We start from the raw sequence: 18,113 nt of genomic DNA, 5'->3' as shown, positions 1-18,113 counted from the left end.
TTGAACCTTAGATAACTAGTTTATAACCAATAAATTCATTATAGTAATTTCACTCTTAATAATTTATCATCCAACATCGTTTTATATTTTTTTTATATGGCCCTTTGGCAAATACTCTAGAACAAAAAAGGATAAATTACCAATAACTGCCATGTGTCTCTTTTTCCCATCTAATCCCTTTAACGTTTTAAAATATCAACATAATTTTTTTGTAGTTATATGTAAAGTGAAAAATTTAACGAAAAGCAAACCGCATAACATCATGGATTGAAATATTAATATTATACTTACTTAAGGGGTCTAACCACTTTGCATGAATCATAAAAGGATTATTTAAGTATATGCAAAACCATTGGGAGGGGTTAAGTGAATAAAATGAATATTATAATTTCGTAGGAGTATACTTAGAGTTCGTCTAGATCAATCTATTCTAGTCGGATCTACTTTTTATCCATTTTTTGCTTTATATAAAATCATTTACTTTACTATTTGATTAAAGGCGTTTACACTGTTATCTATGGACACCATGAGTTGCAGTAGCTGAATTGTTCTATAATCAATAGATTAACTGTTGTATAATTTTAACAATGTTGTATTTGACTAGACTCATTTAACATTAGGACATTAAGTCTAGGGATGGCAATGGGGTGGGGGTGGAGGTGGAGGTGGGGGTGGGGAGGGGGATCCTTCCCCCATCCCCTGTCCAGTTGCCAAATAACTCCCCCCGTCTCCCGTCCCGCCCCTGCCCTGTTTCCCCCACGGTCTCCTGTTTCCATGTCAGATTAACTCTTTTTTTTTTTATATATAATACTAAAATCTTAAACCATTTAATTGCTGTAAAATAAGTATTAGTACATAAGATGCCAGAGATTCACATCCAAAACCCCAACATAGTTTTACAGCAACATAGAGCTTTTCCTATTAAGTAATAGCATTCACAGGTCTCCTGAACTAATTAGCTAAAGATGACCCGTCCATAATAAGTTATATCCATGACTATCTAAAAGGATTTAACAACTCAGAATTCAACAAACTAAAAACACTCAACAATAAATCCAACTTTTCTCTTCATTAATATAACTCAACAACTTTAGAACATTTGCTCTTCATCAACCTCGAGATGTGATAACTCACTTGATAAAGCAACCCTGACATTCATGGCGTGATTGTTGTTGATCGAACACATACTTGTGCAATTCTTGTTTGCCATCATTCTTTTTACTACCACTTCGAAGTAACATTTGCCTAATATCTTGTTTAGGCCTTTTAGCACACTTTCTGTAATGATCATGTAGTGTACTGGTTCCATGAGTGCTACCTGTCTTGTATTTCTTTTTACAATACTTACACACACCATAAAAAATGCCATCTTCACCTTTCTCTCTATCAAAATGTATCCAAACTTTCGATTTTAATTTTCTTTTTTCTCCTTCAATTTCGTATTCATCTTCTTCTACTGCAACTATCAAGTAAATTGATTTAACATTCATTGATTGTGGAGTTGATGAATTATCCCCCTGTTCAGATGCAATTATATTTTTGGACTGGTTCATTGTGATAAGAAATCTACAAAGACAAAAAAGTAAATAGCACAATAAATGGACTGATCACAAAAGGAACAAATAGTACAATAAATCAAACGCCATCAGCAAGAGTTCTCAATCTACCCATAAAAAAAATGCCCAAAATGAACCAACCCAAGTCAAAGGAAAAGACCAGAAACAACGGAATGATTTTGTGAGACGATGGAAATCAGCTGAAAAATCAAATAGCAAAACTACAATTGGTAGTTCTTAATCTCCAACAACCTAAACGTGAAGTATTAGAAAAACAAAAGTAAGTTTTAAATACCATAGCCCACGGCAAAGGAAAGAGACATCTAAAGGAATTGACAAAAATTGACAAAAATAGAATCTTAAACTTTAAGCACCATGGCAAAGGGATTGACACAGATGCAATCATTTATTCACCACGCGTGCTTCATTAATCTATCAAGATAAGAATGATAAGAAAGCAAATCTAGAAAGGATTCAAGAGCGGATGGAAGCAAAACGTGAAGAAGAACGTAGAACAAAGAGAGTGGAAGGTCCAGATCGTGTGGCAGTCTGTAGATGATGTGAAGGAGCAGTTTTAGGAAATTTAGCATTGTTTTATGTGTGTCTGTATATATTTATATATATACATCCGCCCCACTCCATTTCTATCCCCGCCCTATCCCCGCGGGCATTCGCACCCGTTGCCAGCCCTAGTTAAGTCGCCGTGATTAAACTCATTTATATCCTTATCTATGGAGACCATGAGACGAGGACGGTAATCAATAGGTGGACTGTAATCAGCAGATGGACTGTTTTGTAATTTTATTTGGCTTCTTGAAGGAGAATTTTGTCCTCGCGCTAATTTTCCATCCACCACCCAGAACTGTCTGTAACCTCCGCTAGAGGGAAGCAGCGGCAAACTCCAAATCAAGCTGCAGCAAACCCTTATTCTCTTCTTAAATACTCACACTTACTCGAGATCTTTGTAATATTTGCTAGGATGTGTCGGACTCACTGGAACTAGGGTTACTCCACCAAGCTTTCTGGTATGCATTGAAATACAAAGTTCTTTTCCTTGTTCAAAGACATTTGCAAATGCCAATTGAAATCACTTGATTTATTTTAAGATATCTCTTATAATGCTTATGACAGTTTACTCCTATCTAATTATTGTAATTTGTCTGTTTGCTCCTATTAAAACCGCTTGTCTATATCTCAGGAAAGAGTTTAATAGAAGCTGTCTTTTGAGTGTGTATTGGATTTGATGTTTATACTGATGGGTCGAATTATATCTAGCCAAGTATACACTTCCACTCTTATTACGAAGCTTAATAACTTTATCAGTCTTTCCATTAGCATTTAGTGCCTTTGTAAGGCCCTCTGGGCATGATTCTGCTTCTTGGATTATGAACTTTTGTTAGTAGACTTGATCACTTTGTTTTAATAATGACGCTCCAGAATTTGCTTTCAGTTTCACTAGTCAGAAAGTGGACGTGGAAATATTAATTTCTTTAATCTTCACTTAATCGCACTTTGCTGATGGCTAAATTCACCGCCATCCGAAAGTGTTTTTAGGGTCAAGTTTAGATATGAGCTGAAGACATGTCACGGATAGAATTGTAAATACGGATTTACATATAATCTAGCTTTGTTGGAAGTTGGAACAAACAGTTTCGGGGGTACTTCATGAGGTTTTTGTGATGCACAAAAGAAACGAATGAATTTAAAGCATTTTTGTGTATGATGAGTGGGAAACTATTTTTGTGGCTTATTTTAAAACCATTTAGAGTATGACAAGTTAAAAACTGTTTGTGGCTCATTCTTTAAATGATTACAGATCCATCTTTTTCTTGTTGGTAAAGGTAATTTTAATGCAAGAAGAATTGTCTCATATTTTTCTTGTTGGTAAACGGTAAGTTTGATGGATATGGTTATGATTGTTTTTAATGATATGAGTAAGGTAACCATCTGGCTCAAAATTGGTGGCTATCCCTGTTAAATGACCACACACATTTCTTGATTTGTTTTCGTCTGCAGTATGATCCATGCTTAACTCCTAAATGCTTCTGTTAGAGAGTTAACAGCCTTAATGGATCTAACTCAAGAGGTTGCTTTGCTGCTTCATTTCTTTTACCAGTTTTACTACTTATTTTCTTGGTTACCTTAGCCAAGTCCGTTCTGGTTTTGCAGATGATGACAATTGAAAAGTTATCAATCAAGAAATTGATGGTATTTCTGTATATTGTTTGCATGGAGCTTTCCTTTAGTAATATTGTTTGTGAAAGCATCGAATTTTTGTTTATTCATATCTTTTTATGTGATAATTTATTTAGCAAGTTTTACCATTTTGCTTCATTAATGTAAAATTTTGCTTTTGTTTTTCTGTTTCTTGAATTCAGTGCAAAGCTTATGTATATAAAATTTACAGTTTTTTTTTAACTAGGTAAGTTAAGTATTGACTGTGTGTAATTTTACTATTCATTTTTGTTTGTTTGTTCTTGCTGCTTTGATTGTAATTGTGATTCACATTTGGCATCAGTCGAAGATACTGCTTAACATAATGAATCAAGTGTTTCTTTTTTGCCAAATAAGAAAAGATCCAGATAAGTTTTTGTTTCTTATCCTTTTAAAATGTTGAAGAACTTTTGATAATTACTGAATGTATAGATTGATGATAATAGTTTACATCTAGCAAGTAAAAGTACTTACATACAAAATACCAATGCTTCCATCAAAGTAAATCAGTGGGTAATGGTCTCATTAAAGAAATGCTAACAATTAATAATACTTGAGACCTGGACAGCCTCATGCATCCCATTCAACTGGTATACCCGTAAAACTTCACCAGTCTCCATTTCCCTGAGTTCTACAACAGTTTAATTGTTCACAAGTTTCTAACTCTTTCTACAATCTAACATTACTTTTAGCAGGTGATCAAAACTCTCCGCTCGTACATTTATATATTTAAATTTTTCCTGAGAGGGTACTGTGGGAACATCCTTTTTGTTTGTAATGGCTACTAACTGTTTGACAGAATGCCCAATTGAAGTATTGCTTCAACTGCATTCTTTCAGTATATTGCTAACCTGGGTTTTGTTGCAAGAATGATTTACATTGTTAGAACTAGTTCATCATTAAGCTTACCCAAGAGAATATCAATGGGTCTGTTTGGATTGTAAGTTATTTGGGATTATTTGAGATATTTTTACTGTAGCATTTTTTGTGATGTGATGTATGTGAGATAAAAAGATATTGGGAAGGTAAAAAGGTGTATTAAAAATTGTAAAGATGATGTAAGCAAATAAAATTGAGAAAATATGAAGCAATCCAAACAAACCGTTCTTTGTTAAGAATGTAGAATTAGTTAACTAAATCTGTTAATCCATACTGCTATTAGCGTTCTTCAATTTCATTGGTATGACTGAAAGTTGATGTTTATGGCTTTTTCAAGGTAAAACTTCGAGGCCAGGCAGATTTTCATCGCTTCAAAATGAGTTGTCAATCAAGCCTACAGCATTTTTGCCTTTTTCTGCTCATTCTCGCTGCCCCAGCATTCAGTCAGAGCAGTGTGTAAGTCATTTCATGCTTTGTTTTGAGATTGAAAAAGATATTCAGTGCAAATAAGAGCTCATGTTTTTAGTCTTCCTTTATGCTTGGATCACATGCTGTTGGAGCGAGATAGCTGGATAGGCCTTCACTAAGTGGAGATTATTTGGTTTAAATTACAAAGATGTAGGCATCTGTTGATTTACTGTTCCTTTTTGTTGACAAATTTTGCAATGTTAGCTTCTGCTGTGCCGATGTGTCACTAGCAAATTGGACGTTACTTGACTGCTTTTGAATTGATGATGTAGGGTCAACACAAAAGTGTTGCATGTCGGCAAGGAGCTATTGAAGGAAACTCTACCACTACAAAGTGGCTCCTGCTTATATCAACTGCAAGGGCTAAAATCAAATATGTGGTATGAAGTGAAGATATCATATCCCGCTTCTGTATGTAAAGTTGTATTTTAATTTTGCAATGGTGAGTTTGGACTTTCTGGGTCAAAACTTGTCCAAATGCCAGTGAATGAATTGCAGATACCGGCTAGTTTCTCTATAGAACTTAAAAACGCAAGTTCTGATCTGGAGCTGAACTTTGGAAGGAAATTGCTGAATACAGAGAAGCTAATTTTCAAAACTGACAATCTGGAATCGCTGGCTGACCAGGTCCTTACTATGTCTCTCAAACAACAAAATTTTTTTGTGCTTTTCTTAAGGTCAAGATTCTAAATCTTCAGGTTCTGTTCAGGGTGGATTATATGTTTTAGTGAGTGTGATGCCAGAGGGAGTTGTTGCCATACCAGGAGCAAAAGAGAGAAAGTACATCTTATTTAACATAGGTACTTGAGAGTTTGGATTCCTTCCTATGTGTTCTTGTGTACATGAATAAATCTGATGCTGTGCATGTCACAATTTCTCTACCATCTTCTGTTTGGCTGTTTAAGTGTTCTAATTTCTGATCTAGGTGAAGCTTTATGCATTTCAAAGCTTTTATAGATGTAAAACATCTCTATTTTTTATTGTTTTTCCCTGCTGAGCAGTCTCTTTTCCCAAAAAAGAGAAAAAATTAATCAATTTTAGAGGTACAGTGTGAAGTGCAGTTGAAGCAACTACCAAACTGGTGATTTTCATAGGCAAAAAAGTGAGCAAGGAAACATTTGACTACAGAGCAACTTGAGACACCTGCAGCAATTCCTATCATTTTGTGACTCCGCAATACTAGAAGAAACTTTGATTTCAGCAGAGTCTTAAAACCTTAAGTCTCATTTCTACTCTGATGCCCGCCCCATTTCCTCTTGTTCAACGTTATAACCTCGCTTTTGTACTACGCTAAAGCTGTAATTCCTTCGTGCTGTGATCCTTTATCCTAATCTTTTATCTTTCATAACATGTATGGACAGCATTTGATTATATTCACTGAATTCAATTTTAATTGTCCGCAAACCTTTCTTCTGAGATGTTCTTTTAGCCTTTGTAATCCTTAAAACTTGGTCAGTTTATTTTTGGACTTGTTAATATTTTTTTAAAATTTTTTAATTTTCCTTTTGGCTTTTCTGCTGCTTTGCTGTTCATCTGCCATTTGGCGTCTCATATGCATCTATTTCTTGTATCTTTTACTTATCAGTTATAACTGCATCTCAGAGTCCATCTTGCATTGCATAATTCTGATCCTTCTGATTGTTTACATGGCAGTTTGTGATGAACTATTTTTGGGCATTCCTCACAAGGCCTGGTATGTGGCGATATTGGTATTGCTTTGCTTGGTTATTGCATTCCTGATCCCATCTTTTCTCCCACCATACCTTCTATCGAAGAATCAAGAGTCACGTGGAGCTAAAGATTCATAGCTGCATTTTCTGCTACAAAATGGGAACAATGATGTTTTGAGTTCAGACTTGAAATGTTGCAGCTTATTGCTGGAGGATTTTCTAAATGAGATTAACGTGTGCCTCTGAACAAGATACTCCTTATCTTTCGAGGAAAATGTGATTGATATGCATATGAATGTCTACTTTGTGTTTGTTCTGAACCAAGTTTGTAATCTTACAATTAGCAGTGGGGTGTCAAGCTGGAGGATACATTTTTGATTAAGTTGATAGCCGCAGATTGCAGAATAGGTTCGTGTGAGTTTTGGGATAGCCGCAGATCTGCTTTTGCTGTCCCTTGTCTTTAATCTCATAAGATGACTAAATCTTGGGCAATAACTGGGAACTGCTTTATCTTATGGTTCGACTTTGAACCAGCAATGACTGTTACTGCATCCATCAAACGTTCTGCTTCTTTACCTGTTAAGCACTTTAACTATTTAACATCCAACTGTAGTTATGCGAATCTACCTCAACACAACATGGATCACACCACCATAATAGCACAAAGTTTTAGGGGATAATTTCATAAACTTCCCTTGCGATATCTGACAATTTCGTTAAATTCCTTTGAGATTTTAAAATTACACGTACTTTTTTTTGATTTGACACTTTTGATGGTCAAATTTTAGACTTGGTCAAAAATTTAAATGAATACCTCAAAATGGTCTCATCTGATAAAGTTCAATTACTTTCTAAAGCAATAATAACATATTTCACACAAATATAAGAAAAATTTGTCGAGTTTTCAATACCAAATTTATTGTTTGATAAGCAATTGTCTATCAATTATGACAAAATAAACTTTGTGGATTTTTTAATTGATGAAATTATCATAGTTTGATAGTAGTTTTGGGCCCCCTTTTTTTGAGTTACTGTTGCTTTTGATATAAAACAAAAAAGATTGACAAATAAAAATTGAATCACATTAAAAGATCTCAAAAAAAAAAGTCATTTGTTTAACAATTGGGGTTAACGTTTATAATTCTATAATTTAACTGGCAAAAAAATATTAAAAAAGGAGGAATAAAAAGAGAAAAGGGAAAAAAATAATTATAAATCTCACTCTTCATAGATGCAAATTCAACAAGGGAGTTTTATTAAAATGTTAAGGCTAATATTATCATAGGAAAAATACCGGTTTTCGTCCCCAAACTTTGGACACAAGACACATTTCGTCCCTCATCTTTCGGGCATGACACATCTGGTGTCTGAATTAAGAATTTTAGACCAAATGTCATCCTCAAACGGCAATTTATCCATCATTTAACGAAACAGGTCACGTGAGATTCACGTAAATTTATCCACCATTTAACGAAACAGGTCACGTGAGATTCACGTATCGTTAAAGCTTCTGTCCGAAAGAACCCAGGTGGAAAAGGACGTTGTCTCCACTTTCCTTGTTCAAAACCGAATCTGAGCTCACACTCTCTCTACAAGTTCACTTTCCCCTTTCCCTTTTCCTTTCACTTCAGCGACTTCCTCTGCAAATTTCCAAGCCTAAGCTCAAGCTCCATCTGAAAATTTTGCCGAGAGCAAATCCCCTCTTCCAAATCAAATTCTGCCAAGAAATAAAGTAGAAACTTGCATAAAGCAACACCCAGCATTGTGGCTGTATTTCCCTAAAATGAGATCTAGAAATCTTGAGTCATCATCATCATCGTCATTAAACAGCAACGCCCGGCTGTGTGGTTGTGGATTGCGGCCAAAAATGGCAACATATTGGCGGGATGATAATCCAGGGAGACGATTTTATGGTTGCTCAAGATGGCCATAAGAAATTTTTTAGTTTTGTTACTATTTCAACTCAAATTGAATTGTGACTGTGCTTTGCTGATGTTTATAAATGGGATTACATTTGTAGAGACCTGACAGGTGTAAATATTTTGAATGGCATGATGAATCAATTTGTACAAGAGGGAGGAATATTATACCGGGTTTGCTGAGAAGGGTGAATCGGATGGAAGAAACAATTGCAAAAAGCCGTAAAAGGGAAAAAATTTTGATTGTGGTCATCATATTGTTGGCTATGCTGCTAATTATATCTGTCACTGTAAAAAGGACTGGACATGCAATGGAGAGAAAATTAGTGCTAAGCTTGGAGTGAGCTATTCCATTGAAGCTATTAAATCTAGTTCATTTCAGTGTTTGTACAATTTTGATTGGATTAGCAGCAGCAGTAGTAGTATTGACTGGTTGTTGCAAATGGTGGCATGTTTTAACTTAACTTACCGAGTGAGAATATAGGATTAGGTCTTGATCCTTTGTATCTTTCTTGTTTATGTGGAATGTTGAGCTTCTATATACCTCTTTTGTTTATGTAGCATTAGTTTGATAATTTGGTTGTTCTTTTTCTTGTTTCGACTACAAATAATCTGTCAATAAGATTAGTTTGAAGATAAAGAAATGTACCAATCACTTGAATATGGACAAGACAAATTTTTCACCAGACAATTTCCATTAATAAAGTACCAAAACCATGTGTTCACATCGTAGCACTAATTCTGAGGACATCAAACAAAAAAGTGACCACACCAAAATATGATGTCTGCTTCAAAAAAGGACCATTCCTATTGTCAACCTCAGTCCATAATCTACATCAAAACAAAAAAAAACTATCTAAGGCTCTACTATCAATATTTATAGTACTTTGTTTTTCCTTTTCATTCTTGAAGAACCAACAACTCTTTTGATAGCAACAGCAACAGCAACTTCCCTGTGGACAGATTTGGTCTTGACAGGCATCTGTACATGCTCTTTCTCTTTTGTTCCATGTACTGGTTGACTATATTTAACTTGAGCTCTTTTTAGACCGAAAACTTCATACAAATCATGAGAAGTTGGGGCTGAACTTGTAACAGCAACATCTTCTAAATGGTTAGTCTCCTGAGAGGTTAAATGTATTAAAGAACATGTATTAAATTTCTTTCAATCAGGATAAATGACATAAAGAACTTCTTTACATATGGAAAACAACTAGATATAAATAAATTACAAAGAAAAAATCTGTATTGGCACCACTAGAAATGGTATGTGGATAACAAATAAGTGACTAGATCATATAGAAAGGACTTAAGACTCTAAAAGGAAACCCCTCAATGAAGGCAGATGCAATGAACAGAAATTACTCCAATATATAATGAACGGTTGGCCATGTGTGGACAAAAACAAATTCCCTGTTACTTTTCATTAGATAGTGCCTGCCTCAACATCAACTTTGCTATGATAAACTTTGCTGCTGTGGTGAGCATGTACAGTACTCACAGTTGAAGTTGCAAGTTTTGTTACATCATGCATTGATCCATCTTGAACTCTACTTTCTGCATGTGAACTTTTCTGCAAAGTAAGAAAAACAACTCAAAGTAATTTAATTTTTATAGACTATTGAATAGAAGGAGATAAAATGAAACTTTAACATCAAAACAATTGTATACAAGACTTACTGCTAGCTTGGTAGACTTATTATTTGGATTCTTGTCGAATATTTGGGGAGTACATGTAACCAGAATCTCAGTGCAATTAACTTCATCGTAGTTTCCACTGTCAACTTCATCAGATCTTGTATTGTAAGCAGCTTCTTTGCTCTTTATACCAGATCCTGAGGCATTGTTTTCATCCTTTTTAAGCTTACAAGATCTCACGTTGTGGCCTTGTTGCAGACAGTATTTGCATCTTATTACCTGCCCCACTCTACTCATTTTCTTGGCCTTTTTTTGCTTTGCTTGTTGTTCCTCATCAGCAGTCCTTCTCCTTTGTTTTTTTGGTCTTCCAGCTATTTTACCATATAAAGGGGGTTTTGGACCATCAATATCAGTCTTCTCCCAATTTCCTTCCCCATTCATTGGACAAATAGCTCCTTCATAGCTCTTTAGGTATGTTTCAACTGTATATCAGCTGGATACATATAACATGGGATCCTTTTGAGCTAACCAAAGTGCAGCAATTGCATGGGGACAAGGAATTCCTGTCAGCTCCCATCTCCTACATGAACAAGTTTGCTCTTTAATGTTCACAGCATAATGATCACCATATGGACAGGAAACTTCATACAAATCATCGTTTGACTTGAAAGGAAAACATTGTGTTGCCTTATCCATTCTCTTTTGTACTCTCTCAATGATTCTAGGACAATACATATACTCTTTCCATTTTTGTCTTGCAATGTCTCTATTCTGCTGCATTCGTTGCATCATATACAACCTTAATAATTCCATCATTTCAATGATTGGTTTCTCTCTAGCATCCAAAATCTTGCCATTGAAACATTCACAAATATTATTCAATAGCATATCACATTTCGAATGGGTGCTAAAGTAAGCTCTGCTCCATTGAGATGGTGGTTTATCATCAAACCACTTGGCAGCATCCAAGTCAATTGCTGCCATTTCTTCCATTTTCCTAACAAATTCTGCTGGTGTAGTTGCCTTTGCAGCAGCCCACAATGCTCTCCTTAAAGCTTCCCCTTTGAACCCAGCAGTAGAAAAGTTGCTGTGTAAGTGCTTTACACAAAACTTATGAGCTGCATTTGGAAAAACATGAATACAAGCCTGAACTAGTCCCTTTTGCTTGTCACTCATGATTGTCCATTCATAATCTCTTTCAATTTTCAAATCTTCTTTGAGTAACTTGAAGAACCATGTCCAGGATTCCTTGTTTTCACCCTCAACTACAGCATATGCAATAGGAAAAATGCCATTATTACCATCTAGTCCAACAGCAATCAATAGAACACCCCCTGCTATTCCTTTCAAAAATGTGCCATCTACCCCAATCAATGTCCTACACCCAACCAAAAATCCTTGTTTCACTCCATGAAAACACATGTAAAGTCTTTGGAATCTTTGTTGCCCTTTTGAAGTGCCATCTACAGTCTTTAATATGATAGAACTACCAGGATTAGATTTCTGAATTTCATGCATGTACGGTCCTAACTTGCTGTATTGGTCACTTTCACTACCATGAATAATGTCCAAAGCCTTTTTTCTAGCCCTATATGTTTGTTTTTTTGTGAAGGAGCATTTGTTTTCCTTCATCATTGTTTTTCTAAAATGCTCTACATCTACCTTAGGATTGGATCTAAACTCCTCACAATACTTTCTACCAACCCAACCAGAATTTACAAGTGGATTTTGATATGTAAAGCCACATTTGTGAGTGTCCTCAAATGTCCTAATTTGCACACTTCCTTCTCCATCAAATTTTCTAGCATAAATATGCCAATTGCAGCCTTCACTTCTACATTTTGCCCTCAATCTAACCAAATCCTGCTTCACAAATTTACAAGGCCTCCCCTGTCTTACACTGTAGTTTGTAATAGCTAACTTGCACTCTTTGATGGTACTAAAAAACATCTTTAATTTCAATTTTGGATTATCCATGTCCTTGGGATTGAACACAACACACCTATTACTACCATTTTCATCATCAGACCCATGCAAACTCTCAAAATCTGATTCAGAGTCAGGGGCTACATCATTATCCTCAGACTGAACCAAATTAGCTTCAACCTGTCCTTGTTTTGCCAAATTAGTTTTCAATTCCTTATAGTATGAGACACCAAACCATTCAGCATTTGTATCTATGTTATCGTTGAAATCAGCATCATCTTCTTCACTTTGATTATAATCAGAATCTACTGGTGAGAAGAAAGACTCATTGGCTGAATCAGAATCACTGTTATCATTTCCTCTCTCTTCATGATCATGTTTACCATCTTTACCACTAGCAAGACCTTCTTCATTCTTATCAACCTTATAAGCATCATTGCCAAGTTGTTGAACCAAAATTTCATGAAATGAGATTTCAAGGTACAAGATAACTTCCCTAATTGAACCAGCAGTCTTTAGAATATATCCATGCAATTTTCTACTATTGTCTATCCTTTTAAAGCTATTATTCTCCCAACCATAGTACACTTTGTGACCAAACACACCAGCATCCTCAGTCAATCTGTCCATTTCAAAAATACTCAAGCCTATACTCTCAACATAATCCAGGACACATACATCTCTACCCTTATAATGCGGTTGGGGAGTGTAAAATATCAACCCTCCACAATGATATTTTAGTGTAATCAGTGAGCTACCTTTTTCTGATAGTTAAAAAAAAGAATATATCAAATACTGAATAAGCAACCAAACCATTACTTTTATATTTTAACAATATTGGATAAACTTATTATTATAAGCTTAACAATAATTTGAGGACAGCAAAGTGCAATAATTTGGGGACCATAGATTTATAATTCAAACACATATGTTCTAACCATTACAAAAATTAATCTTTTCAAACAATGTCGACTAAACAATAATAAGATTTACACCTGTAAAATAGACATCAAGGACCCTATGTATCATATTAAAAAAAAAAGTTCAAACTTTGTAGTTGGACCTAGCATTAACAATAATATATCACAATGAACCAGCTATGTAGCTACTGGGCAAAGGATAACCGTACTCGAGTATCACTTCATTTGGAATAAACAATGGATCCATGAGATTTGTTTTTACTTTCGGCCGCCTAATTCAAACAATGCTGCTAGTATTTTCAGCTAAAAAAAACAATAATAATATATCACAAACACCCATGTGAAGGACCACATCTATATGGCTTGCCACTAAAAGGTCAATATTTTCATTATTAATACTTTAATCAACAAATTATTAAACCCTGGACAACTTACCATAATTTGGTGGGGCACAATCGTTCAACTCCTTCTTTCGCACCGATATATTTTTTCGTTCTGCTACTTAGTGGATGCCAGCAGGTCAGCTTCTTCTTCTTCGATCTTCAATGATTTTTTGGAATGCGCTTTTGAAAGTGTAAAAATTGAAAGGCAAAGAAAAGGGGAAAAGGGTTTTACACAAATATAAGCGAGCTTGTAGAGAGAGAGAGTTCAGATTTGGAAAGGAAAAGGTAAAGTGGAGACAACGTCCTTTTCCACCTGGGTTCTTTCGGACAGGAGCTTTAACGGTACGTGAATCTCACGTGACCGGTTTCGTTAAATGGTGGATAAATTGCCGTTTGAGGATAACATTTGGTCTAAAATTCTTAATTCAGACACCAGATGTGTCATGCCCGAAAGATGAGGGACGAAATGTGTCTTGTGTCCAAAGTTTGGGGATGAAAACCGGTATTTTTTCTATTATCATATCAGGTAGATAAGGAAGGCAAATGTAATTTTTTAAATCATGAGGGAACTCGGTGAAATTTTTAAAAACCTTAGGGAAGGTTTCTGAAATTATCCCAAGTTTCAGATCGCCACACCACCCAAGGCGATGATGTCCTGGGAATTTGCCATGTGTCAGCTGGTCCCAAATCATCATGAGTTTATATGGTAGTGCCACACTGCCACTGGAAACTCCATCCTGCGTGTGATACACCCGAGGAAACAGAGCTCCTGATTTCCTTTCAGGCATAGCTTGACTTCCTCCGAAGGCAACAACAATCAATCATGTCTGATCAGCAAAAGCCCACAGATCAGCAAGATCCCACATCCCAGAGGCTCCCTGAACCAACTCAAACATCAAAGCAAGTCGTTAGGCTGATAACAGCAACAACTATAGGTGCTGCGTTGCTTGGATTATCTGCATTGATCTTAACCGGGACGGTGCTGGCCCTGATCCTGGCCACCCCAGTTTTGGTTATTTTTAGCCCAATTCTTGTCCCAGCTGCTGCATTGCTTTTCTTATTCACTGTGGGATTCTTGTTTTCTGGTGGCTGTTGCGTGGCTGCAATAGCTGCTCTGACATGGATATACAAGTATGTGGCTAGAAATAATGCTCCTCGCTCGGACCAGCTTCAGCTTGATCATGGCAGGATGAAGATTGCAAGCCCAGCTACCGACAATGCTGAAGGCTGAAAACTATAGCCAAGAAGTGTCATAAATAGATCAATGTGGAGGTTCTAGTTATGCAATGCATGTGTTGGTTGGTCAGATTTTGCCTGTATCGTATAACGGTGCAGGTTTTGCTTCCAAAATCTTCCATCCATCCCAAATAAGCAGAGTGTGGGTTGTTGCTAGTCATTCAATCTTGCATTTTTATGGTATTATGTTGTGTTCTGATCTATCTTAACTTTGAAATTAGGCCATGCCCCGGGGACATGTGGTTTGTGATTGTGTGACCCGTGGTGTTTTCGTCCATCACGGCATAATAATTCTGCTGGAATTGGTGATCCAGGACCAACCCTTTGTGTTGATTCTACTGATGCTATTTAAAGACAACACTGATGCAAAGTTTTGAAACTCAGACCGTGAATGGAATCGATGAGGTGATTGGATAACTGTTCAATCGATTGGACTAGTTCAACTTCGATTCAATTAATTTTTTTAAAATAAATTATATATATATGCATAGAATTTCAAATAAATAAATTTTATCTTAATTGTATTTATCAAAAAAATCTTAAATCCTACTAAAAGCACCACAATATTTTGAAATAAAACAAAATTCATGTTGTTGGGAATTAAACATTGTGAGATTAAGCTTTAAACCGTGTCTTTGTGAATTAAAAATTGCAACTTTATTAAATGAAAAAAAAAATGAAACTTAGAGCCTAGAGGAAGTCAAGAAACTAGAAAATAAAGAAACTAGAAAATAGAGAAATGAATACTTGATACGAGACAAAAGGTAAAAAGAATGTGAGTGATGGAGGCACTTTGTAATTAGTCTATAGGATTAAAGAGAATTTTTTTCCTTTTCTTTTCAGTTTAACAGACAAAAAAAAACTGTTACTAGTTCAATGGTTCATTTGGATTCGCACGGTTCTCACCGGATCCTAAATCCAATTAATCCAAAATATGAATCAAACCGCAAACATGATTAATATGCCAACCCGGGTTTCAAAACAATGCAGAGAGGGTATTCTATTGATGTCTACAAAGAAAATTGTAGTTTTGATACCAAATGTTTGAGGTATAGTTGATTTTAGTCCTTAAAATTTGGACAAAAGCAAATCTAGTTCTAAATGTTTCAATTTTTAAGCATATTTAGTCTAATTAATTGGTTTTGGCAAATTTTTACTAAAATTCGGTCACATAAATAGCACATGTCAACGGTTAAATTATGAAAAAAAAAAATAGAAAAGAAAGGAAAAAATGTTTGTAACCCATAATCTGTAATTAAATGACACACTAATTTTGCACATGCACAGTAGCCATGTCGCTAAAGAGTAAACACTAATTACTCAGCTTGCAACTAATTAGTGTCCTTTGATTACAAATTATGGCCACCAATTTTTTTTTCCTTTTTCTAATTTTTTTCAAAATTTAGCCATTGGTACTTGCTACTGATCGAATTCCAGTAATAATTTGTCAAAACCAGTATATTGGATTAAATGTATTTAGAAATTGAAATATTGAAAACTTATATTTGCTTTTGTTCAAACTTTAAAAATAGGGAAAATCATTCTAAACGTTCCTCACATTTTACAAAATGACTTTTTTCATCCCTCACTTTTAAAAGTATAATTTTACGTCCCTTATAAATTCACATTGACCAAATTTGATCCCTACCTAGGTTTCTGACTAGTTTTTTTGCTGGAATCCACCACATGACTTGCATGTGGGGCAAAATTATCAAATCAAAATTTTACATAATTTGATTCATAGTCCCTCATATTTCACAAAATAAACTTTTTCGTCCCTAACATTTTACAAAATGAATTGTTTCGTTCATCACATTTCAAAAAATGAATTTTCCATCACTCACATTTTTCAAAATGAATTTTTTCATCCATCATTGATCATGTATATGAATAGTTTTTTTTCTATAAACCCACGTATCAGTCGATTTGATTTTACTTGAACAGTATGAATAACATGTAATTTATCTCTATTGGATTTCATCTAAACATGCTAATCATAGTTATACAAATGCTATTCAATAGATATATATAGGGGTTTAAAACTAATAATTTTGTTTGAAACCGATGTCTATATTTATATGATTTCACAATTTGAACATATTCAATATTTGTAACATTTCTCTTTTGGTAATAATTTATTTATTGAATTGTATAATAAGGTCATCTAATTAATGGGTTCTAACTCGAATTCTATAATTGTACTAACAAATTTCAATTTAAATATGAAATTTCTCTCGACACTTTTAAAACCAATAGTTGAATTACTTGCCTTATGATTGTCTTAAAATTTGAAAATGCCAATCACTTATTTCTTTTTGTTCATACTTTTCTTTTGTTTATTTTTTCTGTCCAAATTTAATTCGATATAAACACTCGATAATATTTAGGATTAAATGTCTTCTTTATTTTCAAATTTTGAGTAAAAGAAAATGAATATAAGTGAAAAACTAATAATTTTTTTTAAACCCATATATATATATATATATATTTATTTATTTGATTTCACTTAAGCAGTACGAATAGTATGTAATATATCTCTATTTGATTTCACATGCTATTCGTACTATTTAGGTGAAATCAAATAGATATATACATAGATTTAAAAAAATTATTCACACACATGATCAATAAAAGATGAAAAATTTCATTTTAAAAAATGTGAAGGATGAAAAAAGTTCATTTTGTGAAATATAAGGGACGAAAAATATATTTTATGAAATGTGAGGGATTATAAATCGAATTATATAAAATTTGATTTGACAATTTTATCTTTAAAATATGATCACGTGCAAGACACGTGGTAAATTCCGACCAAAAACTAGTCGGAAACCTAAGTAGGGACCAAATTTGACCAATGTGAATATGTAAGGGATGTAAAATTATATTTTAAAAGTGAGGGACGAAAAAAGTTATTTTACAAAATATAAAGGATGTTTTGAACGATTTTCCCTTAAAAATAACACCCTCAATATTTGATACCAAACTGCAATTTTCTCAATGTCTAAATCCTCAACGGGAAAATGAATACAGCGTCTTCTCAAGTGTTGAAGTTTTTCCAAATTGTTATCTAGTCTTATTCCTATGCTTTTGAGGAGTGTATGAGTGCAAAAAAAAAAAAAAAAAAAAAAAACTAATAGATATACACTACTGTCTTCTCAACTCTCAAGTGTTGAAGCTTTGCCAGATTAATCTTTAGTCTTATTATATAAATTTTTTGCACCATTAAAATCTTTACATTAGAAGAAACAAATGACACCAAAAAGATAAGATATGGAAGCCCAAAAAGTCACAACATTTTTTTGTC

At 34.4% G+C, this 18,113-nt stretch overlaps 3 protein-coding genes across 5 annotated transcripts; 2 read left to right on the top strand and 1 right to left on the bottom strand.

The window, feature by feature from the left end:
- The first annotated feature begins 1,875 nt into the window (after nucleotides 1-1,875).
- Nucleotides 1,876-7,338, top strand: LOC140013706 (uncharacterized). Of its 2 annotated transcripts, XM_072063599.1 has the most exons (7): nucleotides 1,876-2,581; nucleotides 3,726-3,764; nucleotides 4,987-5,105; nucleotides 5,390-5,528; nucleotides 5,616-5,744; nucleotides 5,827-5,917; nucleotides 6,771-7,338. In XM_072063599.1, exons 2-7 carry the CDS (start codon nucleotides 3,726-3,728, stop codon nucleotides 6,923-6,925), a joined length of 672 nt encoding a protein of 223 aa, XP_071919700.1. In that variant the 5' UTR covers nucleotides 1,876-2,581; the 3' UTR covers nucleotides 6,926-7,338. The 2 variants fall into 2 exon arrangements, with proteins under 2 accessions (XP_071919700.1, XP_071919701.1); XM_072063600.1 differs by lacking the exon at nucleotides 3,726-3,764 and having other exon boundaries at nucleotides 1,885-2,581.
- Nucleotides 7,339-9,369: 2,031 nt separating this feature from the next.
- LOC140013877 (uncharacterized) lies at nucleotides 9,370-13,948 on the bottom strand. 2 transcript variants are annotated; one of them, XM_072064096.1, is made up of 4 exons: nucleotides 13,626-13,948; nucleotides 10,387-13,034; nucleotides 10,072-10,279; nucleotides 9,370-9,829 (listed from the first exon to the last, which is right to left on the bottom strand). In XM_072064096.1, the coding sequence occupies exon 2, from the start codon at nucleotides 12,898-12,900 to the stop codon at nucleotides 10,834-10,836; it is 2,067 nt and encodes a 688-aa protein (XP_071920197.1). In that variant the 5' UTR covers nucleotides 12,901-13,034; nucleotides 13,626-13,948; the 3' UTR covers nucleotides 9,370-9,829; nucleotides 10,072-10,279; nucleotides 10,387-10,833. The 2 variants fall into 2 exon arrangements, with proteins under 2 accessions (XP_071920197.1, XP_071920196.1); XM_072064095.1 differs by having other exon boundaries at nucleotides 10,208-10,279.
- A 448-nt stretch (nucleotides 13,949-14,396) lies between these two features.
- Nucleotides 14,397-14,804, top strand: LOC113703443 (oleosin Ara h 15.0101). The gene has a single exon (XM_027224811.2). It carries the CDS (start codon nucleotides 14,397-14,399, stop codon nucleotides 14,802-14,804), a length of 408 nt encoding a protein of 135 aa, XP_027080612.2.
- The last annotated feature ends 3,309 nt before the right edge of the window (nucleotides 14,805-18,113 follow it).

This window comes from Coffea arabica, chromosome 8c (genome assembly GCF_036785885.1).
Source record: "Coffea arabica cultivar ET-39 chromosome 8c, Coffea Arabica ET-39 HiFi, whole genome shotgun sequence".
NCBI lineage: Eukaryota > Viridiplantae > Streptophyta > Magnoliopsida > Gentianales > Rubiaceae > Coffea > Coffea arabica.
The sequence above is the reverse complement of the archived record's forward strand: the minus strand, read 5'-3'. Positions and strand labels throughout refer to the sequence as shown.